Raw genomic sequence first — 13,064 nt, 5'->3', positions numbered from 1 at the left:
AGGTTTTCAAGATGTCTTCTGAAATACAGCATGCTGAATCACTAAACCATAGTCTATACATTTGCTTTGTTTTTTTGAAGATGCTTCTCTTTTCCAAATATGTGTTTTGGAAAACAAAGAACAAAACAGAAGAGCCACAAACCATATTACTAAATAAACTTCAATTTATTTTTGCACTCCCATAGTTTTAAGAAAAAATAACCAATTGGTTATTTTTAATGTGACGTTTGTTCTCTGGTTGATGAAATCCAAAAACTGCTGCCCAAGGATCATTTTCATGACCAGGTCCAGTTTCAAAATCAGTGTTTTATGAAGACTATACTGACACAGTGCCAAATAGCACGGAAGGCATAATTATAGTTAACTGTATTTTGCTTTTAGGTGAAAAACCTTGGTAGGACTAAGTCCTACAGAAGCCTTTTCCCATTGTAATATATTATGTAGCTTAAAATAGGAAGAGAATTTTTTAGCTAAATTTAAAGGGCAATATCACGAGTTTGACTGTTCTGTCTTGGTCAGAGAAAAACTCCATACCTGCTCTGCAGTTCACTCATGGATAAGAGCGATCTATGCGAAGATTCTCTTGTCTTAGTCAAGTCTCCTTTTGATGAGTTACTCTCATCCTAAAAAAACAGAAATCAGATTCTCATTACCTTGGTTTCTGATTACAATGATCTCATTTCAAAAATACATTCTTTGCATTTAGTAGAAGACTATTAAAGTGCTTACATGTCTTGGGGGAGAAAGGGACAAAGTGTAATGAGCCAAATGCCATTTATGAACACTTTTAATTAAGTTCAGTACAATTCAGCTAATAATTTTCAGGTAATAAACTGGAAAGAATTTCTAGACAGTGTAGATCTACAGAACTATACAGACAGCACAAGCTTCAATAATCCCCAGCAAACACGTTGGTGAAACACTATGAAACCTACTGATCACTGCCTTATTTTTGTTTCTTGCAGAAGAAGGGAAAAGAACCTAAATCTTATTATTTATTAGTTTTTATAATGAGCTATTGTTATCCATTTAATGCATTTTGCCAGACAGAAGCATTCTACACATCTGAATACTTTGATTCCATATACAGGGCTGAGAACATGCTTACCCAACTTTAATATATATCTATGATAGACTTAATGACCCTTCAGTGGTATTCTTAAGAGTTGCTAGAAAGCAGTCTTACCTTCCAAATGCCACCTAGACATTAATTAACCCATATTTGCCCTCTTAGCTAAGTAAGAAACAAAACATCTCATACGAAGGGAGCCAGTTGCTCACCTGAGACAGGATGCTAGGAATTCCACCACACACAATCACGTTCACCCTACTCTGAAGAGCAAAGACACTACTTAAGAGGTGATACTAAGTGATCTTTCAGCAGAAGCCAATTGTTGTAAGGATTAGTAAACAAAATCATCTTTCATGCCATGGAAGTAGTAACTGGAAAAAAAAGACTGCACAGTAAAAATAATCATCACACTTGCTGGGAACACAAAACTGGGAGACAAGACAATAAATATAGTGGTAGATGGAAATAAGATGCAGAGCAAGCTGAACTGTAGGCATATGGATGAGGAAAAACCCAACACAATCTATTGTGGTGAAACAGAAGGTAATAAGTGTGTTTGTAAACAGGAAAACTCTCTTCCTTCAGCAGTCACAGACTACAAAGCACTGAAGAGGAAATGGGGTACAGTGGTAAATAAAACTCTGCAGCATTTGCCAGAGGCAAATTATGTTCTGGAAAGCCAAAAAAGATGGAAACATTATGATACTGTCAGAATGTCTCAGCAGAAAGCTACAGTGGACACCCTAAGGAATCTGCAGGAGAGCTCCAGTCACACTACTTTTACAGAGCACTATGGAAACAAAATTCTGGAAAACACAGCTGGATGCTTCTGGGAATGGTTATTTACCATTAGGCTCTTTGGAATGAAACCGAATAAGAGATGCTTTTTAACCTTTCAAAGTTTGGAAGAGGATCCAGACTGGACCCAAAACTACTCACCACATTGCCAGTGCACTTGCTCTACTATTCCCTCACTTTCAGGATGACCCATTTACCTCATCCATCCACTGCATAACAACACAGCCTAGATTTGGGGCCATCTGGGGAACCACAACCAATCCTGGTGTATTTTACAGTACTAAGTGCAAGTAGACCTGATGATTTTTTAATTTTTTTTTTAAGCAGGTCAGCTGCTGTTAGCACAGCTTTCACAGGTTCACTGTACACAATTACCAAACCACGAGACTTCTCTGTACCATCCTCCCATTCCTTTTGCTCAGTGGAAGAAAATGGAGTGAGAAGAATAGTCCTTTTCCAGCATTGTTCTGACCAGGTTGGTAATTAAAGACTCAAAAATCTTACCCAATACCCTGATAGCTAGACTTTTTAGGGCAGAAACATGAGGTTTTCCAACAGGAGAGCAAAGATTAAAGCATCATCTCTGATGATTAATCCCCTGTGAGTATTCAGCAAGTGTTTGATACTGGAAGCGGCAAGGCGTGCTAACAGAAAGCCAACGGAAAGTACCATGCTTCAAGAATCTAACACCATGCTTGCAAATTCATGGGCATCTGTGCAACATTGCAGTTACAGGTGAATACTAGCATGTGTGTAAGTCATTCTAGAGTAGAATGTTTTAAAGTATGTAAGTAAAATAAGTAAATAGGAAGAAAATTATCAAATTCTCCTTTACCCATTATTATATTTAATAGTCTTTATGACTGTATGGAGACATCATGTAACCCAGCCATCCAGCTCTCCTAACAAACTAGTATGTCTTTTATTGTAAAGTCATGGTCTACTGTTCAAGGAAAGTAGTCAAGGACCACTGGAGATAGTTCAGGATGTGCAAACTTTCATTATACGTAGGTGCTGGACCATCATGAAATCCAGTTTGTTATTTTAAGTTCATTGTAACATCAGAGAGGTATTTGACATGATTTGTACCTATTTTGGAGTGGCTGAAACACAGAAAAATGCGATGGGCATCTTCTATTTGAAAGGCAGCAGTTCACAAGATCATAATGTTTGTATACAAACTCAGGGAGGTACAGCATGAACTAGATCAAACAGTCTTAGTATGCACAAGAAAAGGTTTTTCAGAGTTTAAAATAAAAAGCACCACAACTAAGCCAAAAATGAAGTTTAAACAGAAATGCGAAAATAATCAGATTAAGAGAGCATGCAGGCAACACAAGGAGTTGCCCAGGATGGCTAAATTTGGGAAGATAAATAAATAAATAAATCAAGACTTCAGAGCTAAGACAGATGTTCTTCAGTACATCTTGCAGCAGTGGATTGAGACAACAACCTTCACTTCTGCCCCAGCCCTCTGCCATGGGTTTACTGTAGTTAGTGGAGTCACCACATCCCAGCCAGCACAGCTCACATACCAGCATACTAGTGTTACGCTTGCCGTTCCCGTGCTGAAGTACGAGGTGGGGAGGCCAGGGGTCTCACACTCGTTATCACACTTTCCACTGATACAGTAAATTACATCAGAGGGGAAAGGTGGACGGTTGGGGACAGTAGTAACTTAAAATTGCAGCAACATTCAAAAGCAGATTTCTGTCAACACTCCTTTTTCTAAGGGAAGAAACTGAAGGAAAAATGACGTCTTTCTGCATTTTGAGGGACTCATGTCTCTTCCAGCCAATGACATTTGTGTATTAGATTGTCAGAAAAAATAATAATTTCATCAGAGCTCCTAATCTTAATCTTACCTACCTTTCATCCTTATATCCTTTTATCTTACCTTTCTTTTACCTCACCTCACACTTAAGACCCTAAGTTCTTTCCAGATGAAGAACCTTGTTATTCAGTCTGTACAATGCTTTGGCCAGGGAGATCCTGTGCCACAACTGGGTTTCTGAAAATCGCAATAGGAAAAATTTTTATCTGTCTAAAACCATACTTCAAAATTCCATCAGACTCAAGAACAAAATATTCTGATCCTGGGCATAATCTCATTAAAGGGCTCTGTTCATTGAAAGCCAGGTAATTAAGGGAAAAGAACACACATCTGAAGAATAATATTAGCTCAACAAACAGCTGGACACAAGCAGCTGCTGATGTGCAGCTGCACATGTTAAGCCTTGATGTTGTACAGATCTGTAACATATTTTTTGCCCAAATTGGAAATGGAGAACCAGATATAAAAAAACCTTGAATTGTCCTCAATAACCCATGAGACGGTTACCTATACCAGGTAAAGGCTACACATATGGAGGCTACTGAAATCAGTGTGAAACAGTTCAGCTTATATACTGAATCCATATTTCTACAATAAGGGTTGCCTCAAAGGACAACATTATAATAAATCCAAGACTGTAGGCACAGTTCTCTTCCTCAGCCATCTTGGAGAAAAGAAAGGATTTAGTTTGCCATCAAACTTACAAACATTAGACGCTGTCTAGCACTGTGTGTCCTTAAAATATTTTTCACTCTTTTATGGATCTCATCTCCATTTGCTGGTGAAGGCCAACCAGAGCTAAATCTGAAAGAGGAAGAAGAAAAAAAAACAGAAGAAATATTTTCTTATTGAAAAGCTCAAACATGTTTTTGACTCTTTTTTTTTTTTTTTTTTTTAATTATAAAGCATGCATTACTTCCTTCTATTTGGAACATACACAGTGTTTAGATTTTATTCTTTCTCTCCTCTGGGGTACAAGTAAAGAAACATTCCAAAGCAGCACGTTAACGATATGCATCCATGATACCAACAGAAGATGCAAAACATAGAAAATGTTGGATGATTTTGTAGCTTGAGTAATATTTCTGTAATGTTTGTATTGTCCCTACAGAATAGAAAAACTATACAGTCATTCTACTCCCAGTGATCAGGTAATATTTTGCTCTTTATAAAGGAAGTATTACACACATGAAATTCTTTTCACTGGAATAAATCAACAGGAGGATAACCCCAATGTGTGCAAATTGGAAAGCCCATGGAGTTAAAAACCGGCAAATTCACAATCTTTATTTCACAAGATGGCACTGCATTTTAAGTTGCTTTTTCACATTAAAAACTAGGTAGCTTGCTTGATATGAGTGACTTAAACCCAACAGCTACTTTTGGATTTTACCCTTCTATGTTTTGCAGCACTTTTTTTTCCACTGGGGAGACAAAAAACCCCCACTCCTCATCCTTCTCAGCAAGATCAGAAGCTGACAGAAATTTCATATTAATAGTTATTCTTAGACTGTTAAAGGAAGCAACTAAGATTTTAAGAATAGGATCATTTACACACCAACCTCCACATGTTAGTACACTCAAAAATGTATTATTTAGAAAAAATAAATCAACATAAGGAAACAATTATTGGGGGAAAGTTATGAAATGTTTACTGACACAATCTCATCACAGTGGATAGGAACACGGCACCAAGTCAAGACTGTGCATCTTCATTTCAATGTTTCCTAACTCTGAGAGCCTGACTTTGCACCAAGAGAATAAAAACCTCATGATGCGGTATCATCCTAATATTATATGGGTCACCAGGCAAGCTGCGAGCTGGCAAGCCATACCACTGCAATTTGAGCTAATGGAACAACAGCCAACAGCAGTACTAGGAGTCCGTATTCTGGGTGGATTAGGAGCACAAGAAACAGTGACATGCTTTGATAGTTGGCTTTGCAAATTTGATGCGGCAGAGAAACATCATGACTCTGAATCCTGAGATTCCACAGTTGGCTCTGGATGGGTTTGTGGGACTATGACTGCAAGCCCTTCTTGCCCTCTTCTCCCCAATTTATCATGTTCCCTGCATTATCCAGTCTACCACTGAAATCCTCAATCGTTATCATGCCTGGATTAGTTTACCTGCACCAAACTTCCAGAAATTTCAATACAGCTAAAGAACTGTGCAGCTCCTTCCAAAAAGAACAAAACAAGTACACATGGAAAGCTTCAGTCCAAAACAAGTAGCTTGACAATGTTAAAATTAATGGAAGCAGGATCCTGAAACTGGGAAGTGCCAGGCTGCCTTGAAGGTTACAGGCAGGGCTGGGAGCACTTTGCAATCTTTTGGATCTACTACCAGAGAGAGAAATACAAGTAGAAAGTGACCAGCTCTCTGCTTTTGAGTAACTTCCTTCTCTTTTCTTGTATCTAATCAACTTATTTGGACTTGCTTATTATTGCTTACCTTTCCAAAATATCTCTCTCTGTTCTAAGCATCCCCAATATTTTCAGCCTATTTATGAATTTCCTTAAATCAAACCATCATATTTCTGAATGCTGCTATTTTTCTTCAAGAAAGGGTGCCAAGAAATGACACAATATTAGAAGGATGAATCATATAATCTACAGGGGGATGTATTTTCCATATTTCTAATGACATTTAGCATTGTTTATCTTTGGATCATTACAAGCAAGAATTTTCACAAAGCTGGCTATAACATTCGTATTAGCATCCTGAACATTCACAATTAATTTCAAACCCAACAGCATACACAGCAAATCCATACTGTTCAATTCTTTTGCATACTAGAATCTAACGATCTGTTGCACTAAAAGTTCTCACATAACTTCTTCTAAAAGAAAGCAAAATGGTTTGTGAATTTTGTCAGGGGAGGAAAGCTTTGCCTTTAAAGGAATAGAAGTCTAAGTCCCTTAAGCAGGTAGAAACATTCATTTCCCTAACAGTCAAATCCCATTTGATGTTCTGTATTACAATGCATGTGCTCTATCACTAGCAGTGTTTTGGAAAAAAAAAAAAAAAAAAAAAATTTTTGTTTTGTTTTGTTTTGTGTTTTTTTTTAAAGAAGAGAGGTAAAGGAAAGGGGCTGGAGTGGTACTATCATCTAGCATTTACAAAAATTTAGTAATATTAAAGAACCTCCAAAATGCATGTTTAAAAATCTGCATCCTAGATGCAGTAAGAGTGAGTCATTTCCCATTTGACAAATAAAAGATAGACCCATGAAGTCATGGCATTTTCTCTTATTTATACAGCAGCTGCTGTTCTTCCAACATCCAGGTTGCTGGCACTGAGAAGAGAAGTTGGAATAGATTGCCTTTGGGAAATAAATTTTATGAAATTCGTATGTAAGATTTCAGATCATTGTTATTAATCTTAAATTTACAAATATCCTTGGAGATAAATGTATTTGCTTTTGGTAAAAAGAAAACCCAGCTTGCTATTGTATTCATTTAGAAAATACGTGGCTATGTCTGCAAGAAGAAGAAGAAGATTTAAGTACCTAATTCAAGAACTATTAAATTTCTTTCTTCAGGTGATTTTATTGATAAATCCACTAGTGTGCGCTGTGGTATAAGAAACGTTAGCCACTCACACATACCCCAAACTTAATTTACCAAAAAAAAATATATCTTAAGTATGATTAAAAACAGTATCAGCTTCTTTTTAATTAGCTTTTCTAGTATTGTTATTGTCTAATTTTAGTACTAACTATAGAGTCTAATCCACATTTAAAGTCATAATGTTAATATTTACATCAACCAAAACTCAAAATAAAATCATGCCTGAAATGTGACAACCATAATCTGAAGTGAAACCTTTTTATAATATTCTAACTCTCCTATTGGAAATGTTTTATAATACTGGCTTTATAGCACAGCTTCTTAGAGTATAAATAAAGGGATTCCATTTGCCCAAAATCACCAATAACGAGTTTTTAAAATGACTAGCTACTTATTTATGTGATTAAGGTGTCACTATCATATTGCAATGTTGAAAGGAAAGTCATTTCATTTCAATGACTGTTTGTCCTGATAAATGAAATAAACTTCTACAGCTGTATTCTTTGTCATACTTCCAATTTTCCCTGGGACTTGCAAACATTCTGCAGTTACATCAGTTTAAATTGTTTATTGATTCCAATAGATTGTATAAACACTTTGGAAATATAGCTCAGTGACCTAGAAAAAGCCAGATCAATCAGAGAACTTCTCAAGATTAATTTCAAAGATGTTGTGTCGAGTCCGATCAAGGAAACAGAACCATTTTCCCTTGTAATGTGACTAAAGGCATTTATTTTCTTTTATGAGATAAGGATTTTTTTAAGGTCATACAGACAATATCTACCTTGATATAAAAAAAAAAAAAAAAAAAAAAAAAAAGGGCAGCCAAGCAGGCAGTCTAGATCTCATGCTAAAGACTGAAGTTATTTTCATGTATAATTTTATCTATTAGGATGAAATACTCCATTAGAAATACAAACAGGATACATCCACCCATGTACTCTAGTCAAACAGCAGCTTGCAAACTTGAGAGCTGTAATAAATAGGAATTTTCAAATGTCAGACAATCCAATCATCTACTTGCACATAGCAAAAATGTTAATATCCCATTTCAGCAGGAGATACTAATACATTTCATATCAGTAGAATTAATGCAAAAGCCTACTGCAGGTTATTTGCAATGCCTATCATGACCCCTTCCCCCACCATCACACCTCCTAGCCTTGTGAACAACTCGGTGCATGTGGCCTCCATGAAGAATTCATCAGCTTCAAAGACACAGACTTCATGCTGAGCAAAACCACACACAAGGACAAACTATCAGAGGACAGAAATCAATGAAGTCCTGTACTACCAGATTCACAATTGGAGAGAACGCTACTGTAATTGGGAGAAGAGGGAGGAAGAACTCTTAAAGCTAAGTATAACCTGAAAAAACCACAATCTGCAAGAACTTATACATGGAACGAGAGATTTTCAAGAAAAACAAATACATTTCATTCTGAAATAGAAAAAAATCTCACAGATTTTATATCCAAGTAGGCATTAATGCAGCATTCACAGTAAGTGGAGAAGTTGCTTTATTCTCATGTAAGAGGACATGAATGGTAATTCAGTACGATGAACTTGGTTCTCAGTGCATACTGGTCTGTATGGAGGCACAATAGAAAGGCTAGGCTACGCTTCAGAGTTTTACTGGTCTACTTAGTAAAGGATACAATTTTGGTTTGCTTTTTCTCAAAATGACTGATGGCTATGAACCTTAGTGTAGGTGCTGTGCAAAAGTGTTCTAGAGACTATGTTGGTACATACCAGTTGCTAACTTGTCACGAAAATACACCAACATAAAAATTCTTACATTCTCACAATATTTGAAATGGAGGAAGCAGGCTGCTTTCACAATGCCAGGATACTACTATGAAGCAGAAACAATTACACACAGAAAAGGCCTTAAATCAAAGCACAGAAGCCTAAATATTTGGAAGCAGAAGCTGACAGCTTAGCTGTGTAGCCATTTGCTCTCCCTCCTCAGTAAGAAATGAAAAAAAAAGTAAAAATATTTCATCCTTTCTACATAGTTTTCTCTTACTTTCAAAAGCCCTGTTTACAGTTAGGCCTTGAAGCACTAGAGATACATTCAGTGCTGAGTTTTTAAGTTAGTAAATGCTTTCTTTTCCCTCCTAAGTTTCATATCTAGCCCTTAAAACTGTGGCAAGATGCATCATCCTCATGTAAAAAGTGAAACTTAAGCAGCAGACAGCTTCTGAGATTTCAAGGAAGGCCAATACTCTAGCTGAGCAGTTGCCTCCAAAGGGTTGAAGTCATTCTGGTACTAAATAATTAGTATTTCATAAACGGGCTGCACCTCCTTATTCTCTTTGGAAGCTTTTCCATTACCTACTATCCTCTCTGAATTTATCAATTTATACACAAAACAGCTTTGACAGCAATCCATTTCAAAGTCACTTACCGCTGCAGCAAAATCAACCAATGAAGATAGCAAATAGCACGGATGTTGGTCAAAAACATGAAACAAGGCTTAGGTACTGCTCAGTTTTGCAGAATATAGTATGAAATAACTGATCTTCAAGAGCAATTCCAGAAGTTAACTTAAAGAATGCAAAATAAGTAAACTTCCCCAAGAAGTGAGACTGATAAACCCAAAAGATTCAAGAACAACCTTACTACCAAACTAAATTCCAAAAAATCAGCAATAATGACTTTTAAATGGCTAGAAATAGACAGGAAACCTAGTTGCAGCCTCTCCCTAGAGCAAGCATTTTTTCTAAAAAGTCTGCTAAATTTTTCAGTGTTCCACTTTGTAGTAGAAAGTTCTCAGAACTTAAACATGCCCTCTCACAGAAGTAAACCCTGTCTTCAGATGCATGCCACTCTCCAAAATACTAGGTGAACTACCTGTGTCTGGATTTGGCTATGCAACAAAACTCATACCCAAGATCCTGGGAAAACACATTTCAAGATCACTGAAGACAAAGCTTCTGGTAACTGGAATTTTCAAGGACTTCATGTAGGATCTCGTATTCCATTAATATCTAACTACTAGTATCTGTCATTGTATCGATCATTAGTAATATAATGCTGGTATTTCCCTAGTACTTGGAAAAAGTTAATATAAAAAGATGGTAGTAAACCAATAGAGGTATATTACAGAAGGCCATCTGATCCAGACAGTTCACCTCTGCCTTACTTCAAACACAACTTCATTTTTTGTTAAATTTTATAGTAGGGAAGATCACATATCAGCAGTATAACTAGGAGAACATAAAAAAAAGACATCGAGTTGCACTTCACTCTGGAAACAAAAGCAAAAGCCTACCATTTCCAGAGTAGGAAGAATAATTCTTTGATCCCAAATGCATGAGAAGTAGCTTTGCCTCTCAACATAACAGAAATGGTCAAATACTCCTACGATTGCTGTAGTCTCTTGAGAAAAGGATTTCTCTTGTGCCAGCACATAGCTCCATTCAGAGGACTTCCGCCATTACCTTACAGAATTCATCTCACTATTTCTCCTTTTCTTTATGAAAGGTACTTTGCCACAGGTTTCAGCGCTGCAAGGAAGGCTTAGTTTGTAAGTCCCCAAGAAAAACACCATCTTCTAGAGGTACATGAGGATGTATATGCATCATGAAAGCAAGGACTGGACTTGAATTTTGCTTTCCTGCAGCATCATTGAGAGAATATAGTGCTAATGCTCTTTCACGAAGCACACAGGATGCTTATCTACGCACAAAAGGATACTTATCTATGCACAAAAACCAGACTGTGGGGGCAAGTCAACTGCATTGACACACTGCTGGCCACACATCATAGGCAGGAACTAAAGAGTGTGTATGTACCATTGGTCTGCACAGGAGCTAGAATCAAAATGGGAAGTGGAGTTGCATGGCCATGTCACTCTGCTTTGCAACACCAGCAAATGCTTTCCTTGGGTGACCTGAATAATGAGAAATGTAAAAATAAAGTATGAAAAATAAATATTCAAAACTTTGCTGCCTTGTTCAACAGTAAATCTATTTACAGTTCTGCTTCTGGCTCAAACCCATTGGAAAAGGGGAGAGGATTGATTTGCAGTCTCTCTAGCAGGCTTACAGAAAGGGACTGGAAACTGCTAGAAAGGATACAAAAGGGCTCAGAGGACCTTATGCAAGACCCCAATTTCTGTATTACTGAAAAGTATTGCAGTGGCTTAACAACTATTCAGCAGGGCTCTAGGAAGTACTCCCAAGAAGGCAGACATTCACTTTACATTAATTTTTTTATTTTTTTATTTTTTTTTTAAAAAGGGAAAAAAGGAAACTAAAGGTTGAAGTGGGGAGTCAAGTTTCATATTGACTGTGGATAGACTAGCATTAAAAAAACAGCCTGGATATGCTAAGCTCTTTGTCTTTGTAATTCAAAATAAAATTGAGGAAATAAACACCAAATACTGCGAGATAAGACTCTATATTCTTGTAAATACACTAACACTGATATACTTTCAGTAGTACTGATTTTCTCTGTATTTCTATGATCTGAACAGCAGCGTTTGCATGCATTTCCAAACATTGACCTCTGATCCATGTTTGTCATTCCAAGTATAACTCAGTCTACAGTCAGCTAAAACCATTGTTATCTCAGCAGCATGAAACAGAGATCAAATTTTTCAGACTATGCCCTTTACCTTCTCATTTTGAATTTTTTCTGATGACAAAAGTAAATGCTTACATCTTTAACATAAAGAGATGTAACATCTCTAAAAAGCTGAGAACATTTGTTCTAATAAGAAGAAAAAACATAATTTCACAAGATCACAAATCTCTTCTGCAGAGGGGCTCATAAAGAGAAAAAGCAAGAACATTCAGACAAGCTCAAGATTAACTGGCAGATGACTAAATTACTATGCATGTAACAGCAGCTCACAACATACAAGACTTTCCTGCTATCAATACAAGGGACACTGTCAGCTTTAAATATAAGGCATTTTAAAATTTACCCCCTCCTCCCCAAAAGGAATCCAGCTGAAAAAAGAAGATTAAAAAGCCACCATTACAATAGCTCTTCCCCAGACATGGGTAATTAATGCACAAACATTGTCAGAAGAAAGTAAGAGAGTAGGGAGGTAGAGAAGATGACAAAGAAACACCCTCCAAACCCCAGATACATCTTCATGTCTGTGTGACAGTTCTCAAGAAATATTATTATACAGACCAACAAACAAGCAAGTTTTCAAGCAAAGGAAGATGTTAAAACACCAATTTGATCTTTATGAGTATTAAAAATCCAATCCCCACCCACCATCTGCCAATTTTCTTTTTAAAGGGAAAAACTGAGACAATTTTTCTATTTTGAAAAAAAGCATTACGCTGTGTGTAGGCTGTAAAATGCACCCTGTGAGCACTGACCAACTGAGGTACCAATGGTAACAAGGATGAAACAGCCTGGAACAAGTCTGAACTAGCCTCCAAAGTACACCTCCAAGCAGGGCCTCAGTAAACACGCCAGCATTTAGGACAGGACATCAGTTTGATTCTCAGCTTCTCCCAATTATTTAATGTTATTTGCTTATTCAGGCTCAGCTTTGTATATTGTTTTTCTGCTCCCAGAAAGCCATCTAGTAACTTACTAAACGGAATGTACAGTAGAAGCATTGCGCACCAAGTACATGTTGTACTCAGCAGGAGGTAGGGAATGCTCTCCTTGAAGGACTGGAAAACTTAAGCATGAAAAATATCTGCTGCTTTTTGACACTTCTTCCATCCCACCCTCAGGAGACAGCCAAGCTGTGGGGTTTGCCCAAAACATTAACCCAGGGATTGAAATCTACTGAATGAAGGGATATTAGAA

General features: G+C 37.0%; 1 protein-coding gene across 4 annotated transcripts in view; it reads right to left on the bottom strand.

Moving 5' to 3' along the window:
- SPATA6 (spermatogenesis associated 6) overlaps positions 1-13,064 on the bottom strand; it is a 51,139-nt gene that overhangs the window by 14,585 nt on the left and 23,490 nt on the right. For 2 of the 4 annotated variants that reach the window (XM_049808413.1, XM_049808414.1), the window contains 2 exons: positions 4,409-4,508; positions 535-623 (listed from right to left, as the gene is read on the bottom strand). In XM_049808413.1, coding sequence (XP_049664370.1) covers positions 535-623; positions 4,409-4,508 — 189 coding nt within the window. Of the gene's footprint in view, positions 1-534; positions 624-778; positions 1,333-4,408; positions 4,509-13,064 lie in introns of those variants that run through there. The other 2 variants (XM_049808415.1, XR_007507036.1) reach the window with 2 other exon arrangements.

The sequence above is a fragment of the Accipiter gentilis genome, chromosome 8, assembly GCF_929443795.1.
Source record: "Accipiter gentilis chromosome 8, bAccGen1.1, whole genome shotgun sequence".
NCBI lineage: Eukaryota > Metazoa > Chordata > Aves > Accipitriformes > Accipitridae > Astur > Astur gentilis.
The sequence above is the reverse complement of the archived record's forward strand: the minus strand, read 5'-3'. Positions and strand labels throughout refer to the sequence as shown.